General features: G+C 33.6%; 1 protein-coding gene and 1 pseudogene across 1 annotated transcript in view; both read left to right on the top strand.

Annotated features, from left to right (window-relative positions):
- The window catches only part of LOC128170809 (multiple epidermal growth factor-like domains protein 10), a 186,353-nt gene extending 172,560 nt beyond the window's left edge, over window positions 1-13,793 (top strand). Inside the window, exon 6 of the mRNA XM_052836572.1 lies at window positions 13,368-13,793. Coding sequence (XP_052692532.1) covers window positions 13,368-13,504 — 137 coding nt within the window. The 3' untranslated portion in view covers window positions 13,505-13,793. The remainder of the gene's footprint in view (window positions 1-13,367) is intronic.
- LOC128170814 (uncharacterized) lies at window positions 5,896-12,453 on the top strand (annotated as a pseudogene).
- Window positions 13,794-18,226: the final 4,433 nt, after the last annotated feature.

Below are 18,226 nucleotides of genomic sequence, written 5' to 3'. Positions count from 1 at the left end.
AATTGTGTTCATTTATTGTTTGCTTATCTAAGTCACTTATGAAATTATCACTGATATTAACATTGTCTTAATTATATAGAAATGTTCCTTTTGTTCATAAGATGTTATCAGTCACTCACAACATTTATACATATCTAATTAATACAAGATTGATTATAAAACTGAACTACACGGAATAAGCCAGAGGTTTATTATGCCTTTCAACACGACTTGTTATATTTTACTCAGAAACATAATCATCTAGATACTTTGGACGATTTGTTCTCTGCCTTAAATTATAGCGCAGAGTCATTGGTATCGCATCTGAAGACTTCGTTTTTCCCTATGACTTCCAATGGCTCATTTTCGTACGGAGTAGATAGTTTATTGCGTTTCTTTTGTTAAACAATAACTCTGTCTCCCTTTCTTAAAGATGAATGCTTTGCATTATTTTTCTTGTCTGCATGTTTTATCTTTTGTTTCTGATTTTCATCCCGTTTCCGCATTTCTGTTTTTCTTAATTTCGTTGTTTTAGGGTTTTCCGGAAGACGAACTTTTATATTTCTTCCAAATAAAGCTTCCGCTGGTGGAAATGTTGTTGTAGAATGGGGCGTTGCTCGGTAATTTCTCAGAAATTGGAAAATATCTTGTTTCCAATTGCGGCTCTCTGCATGCGATGTTTTGACAACTTTTCCTATGGTCCCCATAAACCGTTTAACTTCTCCATTAGCTCTTGGCCATAATGTTGTAATTTTACGGTGCGTAAATCCCATATATTTCGTAAATTCGTTAAATTCATGGCTTTGAAATGGAGGTCCTTTGTCGATCTTGACAATATTCGGAATTCCATGTGTAGAAAAAATCTTATCTAATTTCGTCATTTTTGATCTTGCTGAAGTTGAATATACAATTTTTATCTCCGGATATCTCGAATAGTCGTCAATTACCACTAGTAGGTATTCTCTGGATGGGAAAGGAACGCAAAAATATACGCTTACGTCCAACCACGGTTTGGTTTGGTAGCTTTGACATCCTCAACGTTGTTTTGTTGGCAGGAACAGATGATAAACATGGGATGCAAGATTTGCATAGGTTTTCTACCATTGAGTCGATTCCAGGGAACCAAATCTTTTCCCTCAGCAATTGTTTCGTTTTAACAATGCTTTGATGTCCTCCATGTGATCTGTCGACTTTTTTCCTCTGTAGTGATGAATGAATCACTAATCTTGATCATCTTAGTAGAATTTCCATCTCTTCATGTTTTCCAACACACAGCTTGTTCCTTAGTTTATAAAACGACTGCATGGACATATTGTCAGGCGTAGTTTTCCATTTTCCAGTCCTCAGATTTTGACTAACCATTTGTAGATTTGCATCATTTGCTGTGCATTCCGCTACTTCCAATAAAGTAACAGTTTTTAGGACGGCATGTTGTGCAACAAAGTTGACAAATTCTTCCCCTATTTTCTCTTCTTTTGATCCATTCCCATCGGTTCGTACATCAGGGTGTCTGGACATATAGTCGGCTGGGTTGTCAACTCTTTTCTTATCTTTGACATGAAAATCATATGCTTGCAAACGCAAACGCCATCTTTCAATCCTTGCAGGCGGTTTTGATTTTGGATTGTTGAATATACTTTCTAGCGGTTTATGGTCAGTAACCAATATAAACCTGGATCCGTATATGTACAAGTGAAAATGTTCGCAGCTCCAAACGATGGCTGAATCTTTTCTTTCTGTTTGTGAATAACGTTGTTCTACTTGGGTCAATGATCTGCTTGCATACGCAACAATTTTTCCTTCCTGGGAAAGGATAGCTCCGAGTCCAACTGGGCTTGCATCAACAACTATTTCAGTTGATTTGTTCTGGTCATAGTATGACATAACAGTATCACTTGTAAGTGAATTCTTTAGCTTTTCAAACGCCAACTGTTGTTTCGTTTCCCACTTCCACACCATATTCTTCTGTGTGAGAATCCTTATCGGTTGCGTATTTGTTGAGTTATCTTGAATAAATCTAGATACATAATTTGTCATTCCAAGAAAACTTTTCACTTCACTTGTGTTTGTTGGACTTTTCGCTGATTTGATTGCTTGTATCTTCGCAGGATCAGCTTAAATGCCATCTGCAGAAAATACATAGCCAAAAAAAGATTTTTTTTGTTAAACTCACATTTTGGTCGGTTTAGTGTTATGTTGCGCTCCCGTAGCCGTTCCATGACTTTTCGTTAATGCGTATCATGTTGTTCTTGTGTTTCCCCATCCACTATGATGTCGTCACTCATATTCTTTACCCCTTGTAAGCCTTGGAGTGATTCACTAACAGTCTCTTGAAAAATTTCAGCAGCTGATGAAATGGCAAAGTTGAGATGTTTATATCGGCGCAACCCAACGTGAGTTGTGAACGTCGTTATGTATCTCGATTGCTCTTCAAATTCAATTTGGTGATACCCTGCATTCATATCCAGTTTTGAGAAGATTTTTGCTCCATTTTAATCATGAATAATGTCATCAACTGTAGGTGTGTCTCGTTCTTTGAATTGCCTTATTTGGTAAACGCATATCCACGCACATCCTAATTTCATTTGGTTTTCTTCGGTTTAGGTGCAACGACAATCGGTGAAACCCAAGGTGTAGGGCCTTCTACTTTCTCGATGATGTCAAGATCCTCAAGCATTCTTAACTCTGCTTCTACCTTCTTTCGTAAATGGAAAGGTATCCGTCGGTGAGGCTGAACAGTAGGTTTGATGCTTTTATCGACGTGAATTTTCACTTTTACATCTTTTATTTTTCCAATTCCTTGAAACAGGACAGCAAACTCTTCACATATTTCATTCACATCTGTTGACAAATGATTGATCACTGGTATGATACCAAGATCTACGGCACTTTGGTATCATAGGAGAGTACCACAATTTCCTTCGACTACATAGAATTTTCCAACAGCTATTTTGCACTTTGTTTCAATGGTCGCAGTGAAATATCCAAACGTTTTTATGTAGTTCTTACAACCATATGCAAAAAGTCTTGTACTTGATCTGTTCAGTTTAGGTTTTGGATGCAGTTTGGAAAATGTGACCTCGTCCAAAATATTAACACTGGAGCCTGTGTCAATCAACATGTAAAAGCGTTGCCCATTAAGCGTAATATTAAACTTTGATTGTTTTGGTGTAGAGTTGTTCTTGACGCTGAATACGTATCTATCATCTTCATCACGGTCCTGGATTTGTTTGACATGTTTTTTCTTAAACTGGGGTTTTGATTTACAATAAGCAGCGAAATGATTTTCTCGTCCACAGTTACTACAGATTTGTTTGAATGCTGGACAGTTTGTCTTGTGGGGGTAATGGCCGCCACAGTTATAACATTTAGAACTCTGTCTATATGTACCTTTTATTCTCGGCTCTGGATTCCGCCTTGGTTTCCAATTATGAGTTCTTTGTCCTGATTTCTTTTGGTATATTTTGTTTACACTGGAATTGTTATTTTCGATTCCTGATGCCTGCTTCTCCGCCAGTTCTAATGTTCTTGCCGTTTCTAGTAGCTTGTTGAGTGTCATCTCCTCACAAAGCGCTTTTCTTCTTAATTTTGATGATGTGCAGCTCTGTATGATCTGAGACTTGATCTAACTATCCTTGTCTGCAAATTCACATTTAGTGGCGAGTTGTCTCAATCGGGTGTGGTATGTGTCCACCGTTTTACCTTCCGATTGCTTCGTTTGTCGGAAAACGTACCGCTCGTATTCCTTGTTTACTTTTGGTTCAAAGTAATTTTTCAACGCATCTTTGGCTTGGTCATAATTCTTGCCATTCCCTGTATCGGCAAAAGTGTCGAAAATGTCATAGACTTCCTCGCCAGCGTAATGAAGGAGTAGCGCACGTTTTCTCTTGTTATCTGTGATTTTCATTCCAACGAATAAGTTTTCCAGTCTCTGTACCCATTTCCTCCAACGGGGACCTATTGCGTCCTCAGCATGGACAAGAAATTTAGGAAAAACTGGTAATCCAGATTCTGCCATTGTGTTTTCCTTCAAAGTTGAATAAAAATCTTCGTCGCCATTTTAAAATTGCTTAGTAGAAATATAACACTTGTTGTGGGTTCGGATGCTACATTTATTCTAACTAAACTTTCACACCGATTAATGCTTTCCCATGCATTCTACCATTTATAATGTAAACAATTATTGGTTTCACATAAACACACAGCAAGCGCTAATGGCTAGCTAGCTGAAGGATTAAGATAAACTGTTTCTAATGGACATTACAGTGGACTATACCTATGTCTTGTAACATCAACTTCGTCATCAGAAGTAATGAAAATTACGATATGCGTTACCGGAACAAAGTGTTAAAAAGTGAAAATAATCTCCCTTTGATACTGTTACTGCCAGAAAATAATAATAGTAAAACAATATTTTAAAAAAAAATTGAGAAAAGCTATAATTTTTTGGAGACTATGTCTGAAAAAAAACTAGTGTGTATTGTTTTGATTTTTGTTTACAAAACAAAACCAAAACAAAACATGTGTCCCCTTCTTCCATTGGTTTGTAAAATTGGGCAAATTTAATAGCCTTAAAAGTTTAATATAAGCTAGTGTAAATGTCATATTAGTGTATTTAGACGAAGCCAAATCTTTTTTTTTTTTTTATTAAGGTTAAATATTATTGGTACTGTTCATCTATATTTATATCATCCGTTTATGGTACAAGTCCTTAATTTATGGAATTCCTATTAATAACTAGTAAAATATTGTCAAGCATTTTCGTTTCAGGCATAAATATCGAAGTTTCTCTGCACAAAACACTATAACATGTATCAAGGGCAACCAGAAATACAGATTAAGTACACAAGTTCGGCAAGTTGATATGATTTAATTACTACATTTTTGCAGCGATCTAAATGATAAAACATCCATATTTTATAACAATTTATATTACATAGATCGTTGAGTATACAAATTACATCGTTAAATGATAGGAATTCAATTAAGGGACAGTTTTATCTGTAACTAATAAAAGATAGAACAGGCTCGAACATTGCAACATCACCTTTTTTGTAAGTATATGATGAAACATATAATCAACGTAGAGTTCGGTTAAAAATAAACAGGAACAGTATCCTTCCTGACAATGTTTTCATGTGCTTAATTAGTTAGCATTAGTTACATGTGTCCCCATCAAAATGAAAAAAAAAATCCTTTAGCATTAATTATAAACTTCCTCTTAATGTGTATCACTTCCGTGTTTGTACGTCGCTGATTGACTCAAAGAAGATACAAACGTCCTTTTACAAAATTTAAAATTAAGATTATTTTTTTTTAAATATTGTAAATTTTATTTTTACACGTTAAGATGTCGGTAAACGAGATAAATATATTAATTTTGTGCATACATTTAAGAAAACCGTTGCATAAAATGATAAACAATTATAATTAAAAACTATACAAATGAATGCATTGTTGAAGGAGCGCACTTTGATCTATTAGTTAACTTTACATCATCATAATTAACCATGCAAGTTAAGAAAATCGGACGATAACAGTACAATGTGATTTCTTAACTAGCTCGTATTATACATAAAGTAAACCAAAAAACAACATTTCTTCCATAGACTAAATTAAAAAGTCATACGTGTAGTTCCGTATTGCGATCAAATATTTTGCCTAATGTTGAATATGCCTTACAATAGATGATTATTTGCACGGTATTTAGGAATATGTAATGGTCATTGTTTAAATTAGTTGCGCAGAAAAACAAGGTTCTTCTAGCTTATGAAATGCTTTATTAGTCAATAGTTTAAAAACAGGAAATACATGAACGTCCTTCACACTTTGTTTTTAATACTGATATATGTTCGCTGATTACATCCGCAGACAACCCCAGTCACGGAAATGTGTGCAGAAACAAAGGGGGGGGGGGGGACATAATTGTAAACATTTTATTAATGTTGATTCTTGATTACCCCATAGCATTTCAAGTTGAAGCGAGTTCATTCCAATTCAGTTTTAAGAATGTTTTATTCGCATCGCAAATTGAATAAACATTGGACTTCATTATCCTTTACCGTGAGTATTATATTATTCAAACTACAACAATGTACTGCATTATTGAAGAATAAAGAATTATCTTTAAAAACAACAACCACAAGTATACATGTATAAGACAGGTTGACCGGATTCGAAACTAGGCATGCATATTGTCTTAAAAATAATCGATTAAAATGGTAAAATGTACAATGTACAACGAAAAAGCAACAAGTTTCTAAATTTTGGACATGAAATAACATACACAAGCATCCACCATGTTAAGGCATTTAGATATGAGGGATCCGTATTGAAGCATAATACGTTTTATATAAATTATATCAGTATGATAGCATGATTCATGTGACACTGACACCTAGCAAACTAAATGTGTAATGAAGGGTCTGGAAAGATGACGAAATGTTATAACTATGTTAGCCTTTAAGGTATCCCACTCCTCACGTTTCGATTTCATTGCGCAGATGATCATTATATTTAAGTGAATATGATTTTATTTATTTAATAATCACAAAAAGATTGTTATATCATAATTACACAACGTTAATAAAGAAAACCCATTTGAATTCAGGAAGGAGACAAGTCTTGGGAGGAACTATTTTTTTTCGTGCGAAAGGTTATTTTATAGGAAAATGACAGAACCAAGCAATTTAATGAATTTTCAATATGCTTGTCTTTTTTGTATACTTTATTCATTATTCACATTTCTAACATTTGATAGGTTTGTCACATATTTTATAGGTTCTGTGAGACACGTTTACAATTAAATATTGAAAGAGTGATAGACGTTAAGCATACAATCATGCAAAAATATAGAAAATATCTGATTTTTAAATCAACATTTTGCGGGAATTTTACCTTTGAAGCCATATATCTAAAATTTGACTTCGCTGACCCCCATGTTTTATTATGTCAAAATGATATTGATTAAATATCAAGGCAAACTGGATTAATCGTATAAAATTTTTGATATTCAAAAAGTTTTTATTTCAAATCATATTGCAACTACTATAGAAATTGTATTTTTTTAAGTGAAAAAGGTCACACAAAAATTATGCAGCTTTGTACATTTTTGTCGTAATTCCTCTAATCAGTGTGACCATTATGCATAATTACATGTAAAAACAGGACTGGCGAAAATAATTTTAATCAAAAATACCGACAACAAATCCTAATCAGGCTGAAATTGCATTTTAGGTGCAAAAAGGTCAAATCAAATTAGCGGTAACTCAGAGGGATGAACACTAACCCATAAGTATCTTTGTATTTAGTAAGTATGTTTTGTCTACAGATTTCAATGATGTGCTTCGTAGGAAATTCTTGATACAAGAACATTGAGGAGTTGGATATCTTAAGTTATATTACCATCGTTTAATTTAACGATTATATAGCTTCATCAAGTCAAAAAACATGCAAACATATTTTTTGTGACAAAAATACAAAAAGGGTTGATTTGTAATATTATTCCTTAACTTTTATTAATCCAATTATTGACAGAGAGCAAACGATACATTTTAAAGAATGGTTTCTGATTAAAATATTGACTTCTGGGTCGTTTATTTATATTTGAATACATTTGAAATTATACTATTGTCATTGTTACGAATGAGGATTAATTACTCTATTCGGTTCAACAGAAGAAATTAAAAAAAAAATACGATAAAAGTTGACAGACGGACGAACAGAAAACCGGCGATAACCTTGTATTTGAAATGGTTGAAACTTTATAACTGGCATTCAAATGTTTGCTGGCCATTTAAAATGGAATAACGCTGCTTTAAAACGGGTGGGGGATTAACCTCTGTCTTTCAGTCAATTAACATATGACTGAAAAGCTACATGTACTCAACACATACAATGACGAATGGCAAAACTACAGTATGCCATTCAGTCAAGTTTTTAGACCTCTCAATTAAATTTTACCCATTAATAATTCATAGGTTTATTCTTGTAAGTGGCATTTTGTTGCAATCATGACAACTTTTTACTTAATGGGCTATGCTTTTTAATCCTTCTAGCTCTAAATGCCGTTCAACTTCACTAAGGAATTGTTGAATTGTTGAAATGTTTTCACTTACAGGTACATGTTCTCAATGGTTGCATTATCCCCATGGGTGTCACAGAGATGTGCATTACTTTAAGTGTTTTGTTCTGTAAAGGGGTAGCTTACGGTAGGAGTATTTTATTATTCACATAAATAATTATGGTTAAAGAACTTGTGATTTAATAATTATACATTTACTCTCAAACCAATGTTTTTTTCTTCTTATCTTAGATGAAGTTTCATTTTTTTTTGTCTAAATAGGAAAAAATTGCTTAAAATTGAAACTGTAAAACTAACAGTCAGGAAACACTTTACCATTCGGGTAGATCGTTCTAAAAGACCATAGGAATGAGTGACATGATTTTAAATAGGTATGGACAGTAGGAATACATCATGGACAGGGCATCAGTGGTTTCTCTAAGAGCACTCATCAGCTTTGGATTCACGAGTGTGTGTGTGTGGGGGGGGGGGGGGGGGGTGGGAGAGGGGGAAGTAACCACTAGGTTTGAAACAAGGGAGTTAAAGTGTGTTTTGTTCATTTAAAACAAAAAGTGCAACATATATTTAAGGTATCTCATTCCTCACGTTTTGATTTCAATGCGCATATGTTCATAATATTTTGATATTCATAAAGGAAGATGATTTTATTGATTTAAACATCACAAAAGATCATCATTTTATAAATACACAACATTCATAGAGAAAAACTATTTGAATTATAAAAAACCAACAAGTTTTGGGGAAAACTATTTTCTCGTGCAAAAGTTGTTTAGTCGAAAATTACAGAAACAAGCAATTTTATGAATTTTCTATATACTTTTCTTTTTATTATACTTTATTCATTATTCACATTTTTAAGATCTGATAGGTTTGTGACATGATCTATAGGTGCTGTGTGACTTGTACATAACTAAATTTTGAGAGGGTGATAGACTTAAGCATAAAATTATGCAAAATAGAAAATGTCTGAATTTTTCAAAGTCAAAGTTTGCTAGAATTTTATACCTTTGAAACCATGTTTCTAAAATTTCATATCACTGACCCTCATGTGATTTTATGTCAAAATAATTCTGAATACATGTTTAGGCAAACTGAATTAACCTTATAAAAATATAATATATGATATTCAAAAAGTTTTAATTTCAAATCAAATTGTAATCATTATACAAACTGTCTTTTTAAAGTGCATGAAGGTCACATAAAAAAAATTGAAGCTTCGTAGAATATTTTTCGTGAAAAAGTTACAACAAATCCTAGTCAGGCTGAAATTCCATTTTAGGTGCAAAAAGGTCAAATTAAATTGGCAATAGCTTGGAGGGATGAACACTGACTTCCCATTATCTTTGTACTTTTTAAAGTTTGTTTTTTTTTCTACAGATTTCTATGATATACTTATCAAGAAGTTTTTGATACAAAAGCACTGAGGAGTGGGATACCGTAAAACATGAAATCAGTTTCTACAGATATTGATTTTCTTCAATTAACATGAAGTACATGCAGGGGAATAGTGTCACACCCATAAAGGTGTTTTGATCACGTGTTAGTTTTTAATTCTGACATACAGTCAAAATGGATAAAATATCCAAGATTGGCACAACAAATATTTTAAATCACATGACAGGAGTTTCAGGGGGTAGAAGATATAATATCATCGAGTACAGAAAGAATGGAAAAGGCATTGTAAAACTTAATTTATCTCTCTTTTTCATTATTTCGATCTAACTTAATCAAATTTGCATGCACAGGTTAAATGCAGTTTAGCTTTTAAAATAATTACCATTTCATTGTTCATTGTGATTTCATAACTTAACATGTTTAACACTACTGAAAAATTGACGTGGATCTTATCAATAATATATAGTTGTCTTATAGAAAGACATTCTGTTTTCAAATAGAAAACGTAGGATTTAATAAATCAGCATGGGAGCATTATCCTCATGGTAACAGACGATGGGGAGCAGAGCGTGCTGTAGATGGTTTGTATTCACACCTGTCTGCTGCTGGAGGACAATGGAAAATCAACCGCAGAGTTGCGGGTGGACCTTGGACGAATACACATAATCCATCATATTGTCATATATCACAGGACCGAACATATAGAATCAGGTCTTTATTTAGTTTTTTGTATATTTTAGTGTTTAATACAGTGCGTAAATTATAAAAATTATGAATATGTTTCCTTTACTTATTTCATTGCATATTTTTTGCACCGATAACAAAAATAACATTTACTTCTATACAATCTTTGATTTTGATTAGATTTAATCAACGTGTATGCTTCAAGATTTTTGGGATTCTTGGTGTACGTATCAAACACCACTGATAAAGAGGATGGATTACTTTGCTTCATGGACATGAACTACACGCTAGAAACAATACCTAACCCGATAAACATAACATGTCCAAACCAGGAAGGCGGAAAATACGTCATATATTACAACAACAGGACACATCCTCCTTATCCCGACGGTTATTCTACCTATTCTTTCAATGAGCTTTGTGAAATGGAAGTTTTCTGTATGTTTAGCTCAAATTTCATAGATCAAGAGAGAGAGAAAAAGAGAGAGAGAGAATGAGAGAGAGAGAAAAATAGACAGACACACACATAGAGACAGCGACAGACAGAGACAATGAAGAGAAAGAGACAGACGGACAACCGTACAATTATACCGACTAAATCTTAATTGATATATGTGTTAGCTTGTCCCTATGGGTTCTTTGGGAAAAAATGCACAGACAAATGTAACGACACGTGCAATGGATGTAATGATGTCAATGATTCCTGTGACTCAGGATGTCACCCTGGCTGGTTTGGGAACTATTGTAATAAAGGTTATTGTATTTCTTTTTACACTACTCATTACAATATACAAGATTCTACTTTTATTTGTGTTTAACCTGTTTATTTATTAATTTGATTTTTTATGGGGAGGGAGTGTTTTTGCTTAAAATGTAGATGACCACACTCTTAAAGATCGTTTTTTTTTTTTGTTTATTTAAAATCAATTAAATAAGACTTTTTGTTTTCAAATTTGAAAGAAACATATCAAAACGTCTAGTATTAACCCCAAAGATATATGTTTAAAATGAACCTAGCTTCATTTTTGAGTATATACTGAGATATGTTAAGGGTGTCTATAATATAGTAGCGATATTTATCAAATAATATGTTAGCATTTGATAATCTTGGAGTTCTATTCGAAAAAAAAATCTTTTTCATGGATGGAGTAGGACCTCTTTAGACTTTTCAAAATATAACCCTTCAGCCCCTACCTTGAAACAATTAAAGAGTTATCGCCCCTTTTGTAAGAAATGCTTGTTATCGCTACAGTACCGATCGGACCCAACCTAACACCAGAGTAAACCCCAACTAAACACCGGGTTTACTTTTCAGGTTTACTTTGGGTTTACTCTGGGTTTACTTTTTTTTTAAAATTTGGGTCCACTTGGGGTTTACTTTTGGTGTACTCGGGGTTTACTTTGGGTTTACTTGGATATTGTTTTTGGGGTCAACAGTACGCACTGAAGTGTGAAGCAGATCAGTCTTTTATCTTTCCATCCTACTGCCTGTAATTTCTGCCCCTTGTATAGTCCGAATACACAGTTAGCATCTGTTTTAAGGGGTATACTTCTAACTGGGATTACTCTCTGTGTCCACTCTGGGTTTACTTTGGGTTTACTCTAGGTCCACTCTATTAAACCCGAAGTAAACCCAGAGTAAACCCAGAAAGTAAACCCAGGGTTTAGTTGGGGTTTACTTTCTGTGAGGTTGGGTCTGCTCGGTAATGTACTTCTCATCAAGGGCTAGAGGTAGAGACTTGGAAGTTTTACCAATGATTTTAGTACACATAGACGATTCTTCAATTTATTCATACCAAAAGGATCTGAGACCCATTCTAGCAGTTATAGTCCCTGAAAGTTTCTTAAGTTTGTTTAAAACACGTACAACTTTTGTACCTTACACCGTGGGTATCAATATAATTAGAAAACATATGAACTATTTTGAATGAGATTAGCTCACAGTTTTCAATCGACCCATGTAACACTTTATTTATTTGTCAGTTGTCTAAATTTTATTACATAAAAGAATAAATTTTAACAGACACAGTTGTAAATGATTAAAGAATGCTGCCAATATTATTGTTTAGGGCAACCTTGATTTTGCTCGTAAATTTGCTTAAGATGAGATCTGTTTTGTTTCTATATTCACATGGAAGTGCATGTACAAAGTGTATATTTATATTTTTCAACAGCTTGTGCTGTAGGTACATATGGTTTCGAATGTAGGGAAACGAGTGGAAACTGTCGTGATATTAGCCAGTGTATAAATACTAATGGGAGGTGCTTAGGAGGATGTAATGATGGCTTTCAGGGAATGTTGTGCAAATCACGTGAGTTAATCAAGCTACCATCAGGAATTTACACAATAATTTTCAAGAAATTTATCATGGTATTTCCCTGATGTAATTACATATATATTGAAACTCCCCCCCCCCCCCCCAAAAAAAAAGAAGAAACATGTTTAACAATATATTAACAGCTTGTAACACAGGTTCATATGGTGTTGATTGCAAAGGAAAATGCGGAAACTGTCTTGATGTTTACAAGTTCTCATAAACTAACGGAACATGTTTAACTGGATGCGTCGCTGGTTATCAGGGGAATTTGTGTAAAATCTTTCATAGAATCAGGTATATGAATATGTATCAATGTTTAATAGATCAACGGATCAAATGTTATCAGTAATTACTTTGTAGTGTCACACGTTGTAAGTTGATGTAAGGGTCATTCATGTACCATTTAGTGATACAGCTTTATTTAGGTTTTGTTTTTGTCTTAATATAAAGAGACATAAATCGAACAAAAACACACACTCCCATTTAAAGCTAAGATGTTTATCCATTGTAACTATTAGACCAATTTATATCTATGTTGAACTCCCCCATTAACTCTCAACCACTTACAATAATCTATTTTTGGGGGAAAAAATATAATGTGTATATTTATGAAATTTATGCATTGATATTATAAATTTCAGATTGTAGTTCTTACAAGAAAGATGTTTAAAAATGTGTTCAGTATTTTCTATACGTTGAACCTTTACTCAGTTCTACTAAATATTGAGCTGAGTTCACTGCCCTTAGTCATGTACACTTGTCGGCATATATGAACTGCTGCTTTGTACAAAATACCATGGCAGTTTGATATCTGTACGTCCGGTATATGATATAAATAAGTTATATACCTATATGTTTTTTTTCTTCAAATTTTATGAGAATATTACTATATGTCGATTTTTCAACAGCATGTACGTTAGGTTCGTTTGGACTGGAATGCAGAGGCACATGTGGTAACTGCCGTATGTGTTCAAATGCGAATGGTTCTTGCTTAACTGCATGCGATGCTGGATACTTGGGAGAATTGTGTAAAACGCGTGTGTAAATGATTTATTTTGTTATCTATTTCATAAATATATCTCTTAAAACTAGATTTGCATAATCAAGGAAACTGCCTAAAGCAATGATTTTATTCTGATTTCTCTCATGTCATTATTATCAAAATTATACAAAAAATATGAAGCTGAATTAAACTTTAAAACGGCTTGCAGCGCAGGTTTTTATTATCCTGATTGTTGACAATAATGTGGAAACTGCCTTGACGTTAACAAGTGTTTACATACTAATGGAGTGTGTTTAACTGGATGTGATGTTGGGTATCAAGGAGCACTCTGTAAAACACGTGAGTTAATATTGCAAAACTTTTATATCAAAACAGATACAGAATTCAAAAGAAAAAAAAAGTAATAAAAACTGTTTTCAAGTTCAGTCTCATGAATCATTTAGATGACAAAAATGATAACCTTTTTAGCCTGTGATAAAGGATCCATATCTTGATATCTTGATATCAGATATCTTGTTGACAACTAAATGACCTGCCATAGGAGTTTCATGAGCCATAGCCACGATGTCCCTACGATACACAGCTGGGACTACTATCTGGTAAACAACACGCCATACTCATCAGGGGAAGCCTCAGGTGGTTGCCATTTTCGCATAAGTATGCCATCCTTCAGGTAAAAGACTTCTCCGACTTTCTTGACCTCCTCTGGTGGAAGGGCTCTTTTACTTAATTGAATGATATCAGGGTCTGTATGTTGTTCAGCAAGTAATAGCTCTCGGCTGAGGATGTCATTTTCTTGTTTTGATGGTAGATTTAACTTATCATCATTGCCGATAAATCTAGGTAATGGCATATTCTTGACCATTTTTCTAATAGTTTGTGGTTCAGTGCTTATTTTATAATCATCTATATTGGAAAAGAAAGTGTCATTTAAATCAATATCAGTTGAGGAATCTTCCGTTAACTGCACCTGTAGATTGGTCAGCCTCCATTTCTCGTCTTCTGGCCATTGCTCTAGTAACAGCACAGGCTGTATATAAATCATCATCTTCATCATCTGATGTGACATTGGACGAAACTCTCTCACAGACTATAGGATCGGGTATAACCTTTCAACCGGGGAAATCGTTACCTAGCAATAAAGAAACGCCTGGAACAGGAAGAGTAGGTTAAACACCTACAGTAACAGGTCCAGTAATTAAATCTGACTTCAAACAAATTCTATGCAGGGGAACATTAATGACGCCGAGCTCCACATCCTGTATTAAAACTGACCTACCAGTAAAGGTCCGCTCAGACAAAGGCAGTACACCATCTAACAATAAAGTCTGAACAGGGTGAGTTTTGCTGGAGTCATCAAGTCAAACAAATCCCTGGAATAAAAAGGGCTTATAATCATTCATAGAATCAGTAGAACTGGACTTTGAACCCTGAAGTTCAGGAGTATCAGAACAAAATGAAACTAAGGCTACTTGATCACCTCTAACTGCAGCACAGGCAAGTGGTTGATGTTTGTCAAGGTCTTTTTTTTCTTTTGAGTTTAAGACATTCACTGATAAGATGACCTTTTCTTTTGCAATAACTGCAAGTAGGAAGCGATCCTATTCCAGAAGAACCTTCAAAACGTCCTGGACAGGGCCTAGAACCATCTTGTGGTGAAGACTGGGAACTTGTGGAAGACTGAGACTCTAGAACACTCTTGTTATAAGGGTCTGAACTTTTAGAATAATCATTATTTTGAGATATTGTTAAAAAAATCTTTTTATGAGAAAGAGGGAAAGTATCCGATATAACTGCTGCCTCCTCAAGAGTTTTTACATTCTTATCTTCTAAATGTGTTTTTAAATCTGGAGGAACACAATCCTTAAACTCTTCTAACAGAATTACTTGACGTAAATTAATTTTTTTTTATCAAGTTTCTTAGACCTAAACCACTGATCAAACACATCTTCTTTCTCTCGTGAGAATTCAACAAATGTTTGATTATCAAACTGTTTATACTTTCTAAACTTCTGTCTATACTCTTCAGGTACTAATTCATATGCCTCTAAGACAGCTGACTTAACGTGTTCATAGTCCGAACTCTCATCTACCCCTAGAGCAGAGTATACCTCAACTGCTTTGCCAATAAGTACACTTTGTAGCATAGTTGACCAAACTTTCTGTGGCCATTTAAGATTTTCTGCTACTTTTTCAATAAAGGGAAATATCTGTCTACAGATTTTTCCTGAAATTTTGGAACTAGTCTACTATTTTTAGCTGCATCAAATTCAGCCATAATAGAGGATTGTTCGGTTGTATACTGTAATTTTAATTCCTCTAACTCAAAGTTCAGTTCACGCTCTTTTTCTCGTTCTTGTTTGTCTAATTTTTCTAATTCAAATTTTCTTTCACGCTCTCGGTCTTCTTTTTCAAATTTTTCTTGTACTAATTGGATTTTTAACTTTACTTCATACTGCATTTCTGACATTTTGTAAGGTTCTAATTCTAATTTAATAATTTCTTGTGTCTCAAAAATGTTTTCTTCTACTAATTTGTTTGCAACTTTAATTTTAATTTCTTGCTTCTTCATTGAAGATGCGATCAAGTCATCCTTTTTTAAAGTTTCAAAAACCTGTACCTCTGGCGAGGCAAGAAAGTATGTGACCGAAAATGCCATGTTGATTTCTGCTAGATAATTAATTAATTAATTTAAAAAAAACAACAAAATTAAACTCAATCTGTAAATTAACGGAATTTGTATCCCGGACGAGCCCCCAATTCTGTTATGGGTTAGAATAACCCTGATTTCCAGCAAAGATCAATCACAAAGATTTAACTTTAAACTTAATAATTTATTTACAGTAATATATATATATATAAATACAAAAATACAACTTACACTATAAGAATCCTAACTAAAGAGTGTCCCTTACAATCTGCCGAATGGATCAAATCACAATGTCCCAGTAATTAGATAACTGTTCTCTGTTTAATGTCTTCGAACGAGAGTGCAAATGAGAGTCTATCTCATGAACACTGTTTACAGGTCATTTATACTAAAATATAAAACTTGCAAATTCTAGAAATTATGTGTACAAGAAGTTACATGAATTACCTGGACACTCAAGAATGTTCTAAAAAGAATAACTGACCACTTTAGAATAGTCCAGAATATTCTATTATACAAACCTACTATTTATAACAATTGTGTAAAAATATATATAACAAAATTTGTAGGATATTATAAGTTTTTTTTTCAAACAAATCAAGAAAAAGGGGCTGGCCTCTTAAATTAGGGCCAAAATCCTCGGAAAGTTTATTACAAATAACTTAAAATATATATATAACAAAATTTGTAGGATATTATAAGTTTTTTTTTTCCAAACAAATCAAGAAAAAGGTGCTGGCCTCTTAAATTAGGACCAAAATCCTCGGAAAGTTTATTACAAATAACTTAAAAAATATATATAACAAAATTTAAAGGATGTTATAAGTTTTTTTTTTTCAACCAAATCAAGAAAAAGGGGCTGGCCTCCTAAATTAGTGGCCAAAATCCTCGGAAAGTTTATTACAAATAACTTAAAAACGATCAAGATTTTGTAATGCATTATAGTAGCAAAGTTGTTGATCGTAACAATATATGTTGAAAAAAAAAACTCATTGCCACACACATTTATGACGTAACTTGGGATTTTAGGGGCCAAAGTCATTAACAATTGACGCAATATATCTAGAGTAGGAGACATATTTTGTTAAGCATTGAAGAAGAGAAAATGTCTGCATTGATAATTCTAATCGATTCCATTAACCGAAACACCATTGTCTGTCCCCATTAAGGATCTAGAGTGCTGGCCCCTAAAATATTCAATCATTTGTATTTTAAAAATGAACAACGATTTTAGATAGGTGTAAGAACAAAAAATGTTAGTATTCGCGAGATCGTTCGGATGAAACCAAGGAAAAGGGACTGGCCCCTTTAATGAGGGGCCAATAGACTCGTAAAGTCTATTTCAAATAACCTGAAGACGATAAAAATCGTGTAATGCATTGCAGAAGCAAAGTTGTTTGTCGTAACAATATATTTTAAAAACTCATTACCACACCCATTTATGACGTAATTAGGGATTTTAGGGACCAAAGTCATTACACATTGACGCAATATATCTAGAGAAGGAGACATAGTTTGGTAAGCATTGTAAGAAGAGAGTGTGTCCCCATTAAGGATCTACAGGGCTGGCCCTTAAAAGATTCAATCATTTGTAACTCAAAAATGAACGATAATTTAGATTGGTGTAAGAACAAAAATGTTAGTATTCGTGAGACCTTTTGTATGAAATTAAGAAAAAAGGGGCTGGCTCCTTTATTTAAGGGCGAAGAGACTCGTAAAGTCTATTACAAATAACTTGAAAACGATAAAGATTTTGTAATGCATTATAGAATCAAAGTTGCTGATCGTAACAAAATTTGTTTGAACAAATCATTGTCACAACAATTGATGACGTAATTAGGTATTTTTATTCATAATCTGAAAGTGTGTGTGTGGTGGGGGGGGGGGGGTAATTCTGAAATTGTAGATATTTCATGGTATCATTTAAAAAAAATCGCACGGAAGACCTACGCTTTACTCGTAACGAGATCGTATCTAGTCTTTTCATCAACATTGTCATCGTTGAATTCTTCACTGTTGTGTTCCTTTTGTGGTATTCTACATGGATTTTCTGACCTAGATGGTATTTTGATTTCATTGTCTTCTATATTTTGACAGATATCAGGTAATCTCAT

This window comes from Crassostrea angulata, chromosome 2, assembly GCF_025612915.1.
Source record: "Crassostrea angulata isolate pt1a10 chromosome 2, ASM2561291v2, whole genome shotgun sequence".
In the NCBI taxonomy this organism is placed as follows: domain Eukaryota; kingdom Metazoa; phylum Mollusca; class Bivalvia; order Ostreida; family Ostreidae; genus Magallana; species Magallana angulata.
The sequence above is the reverse complement of the archived record's forward strand: the minus strand, read 5'-3'. Positions and strand labels throughout refer to the sequence as shown.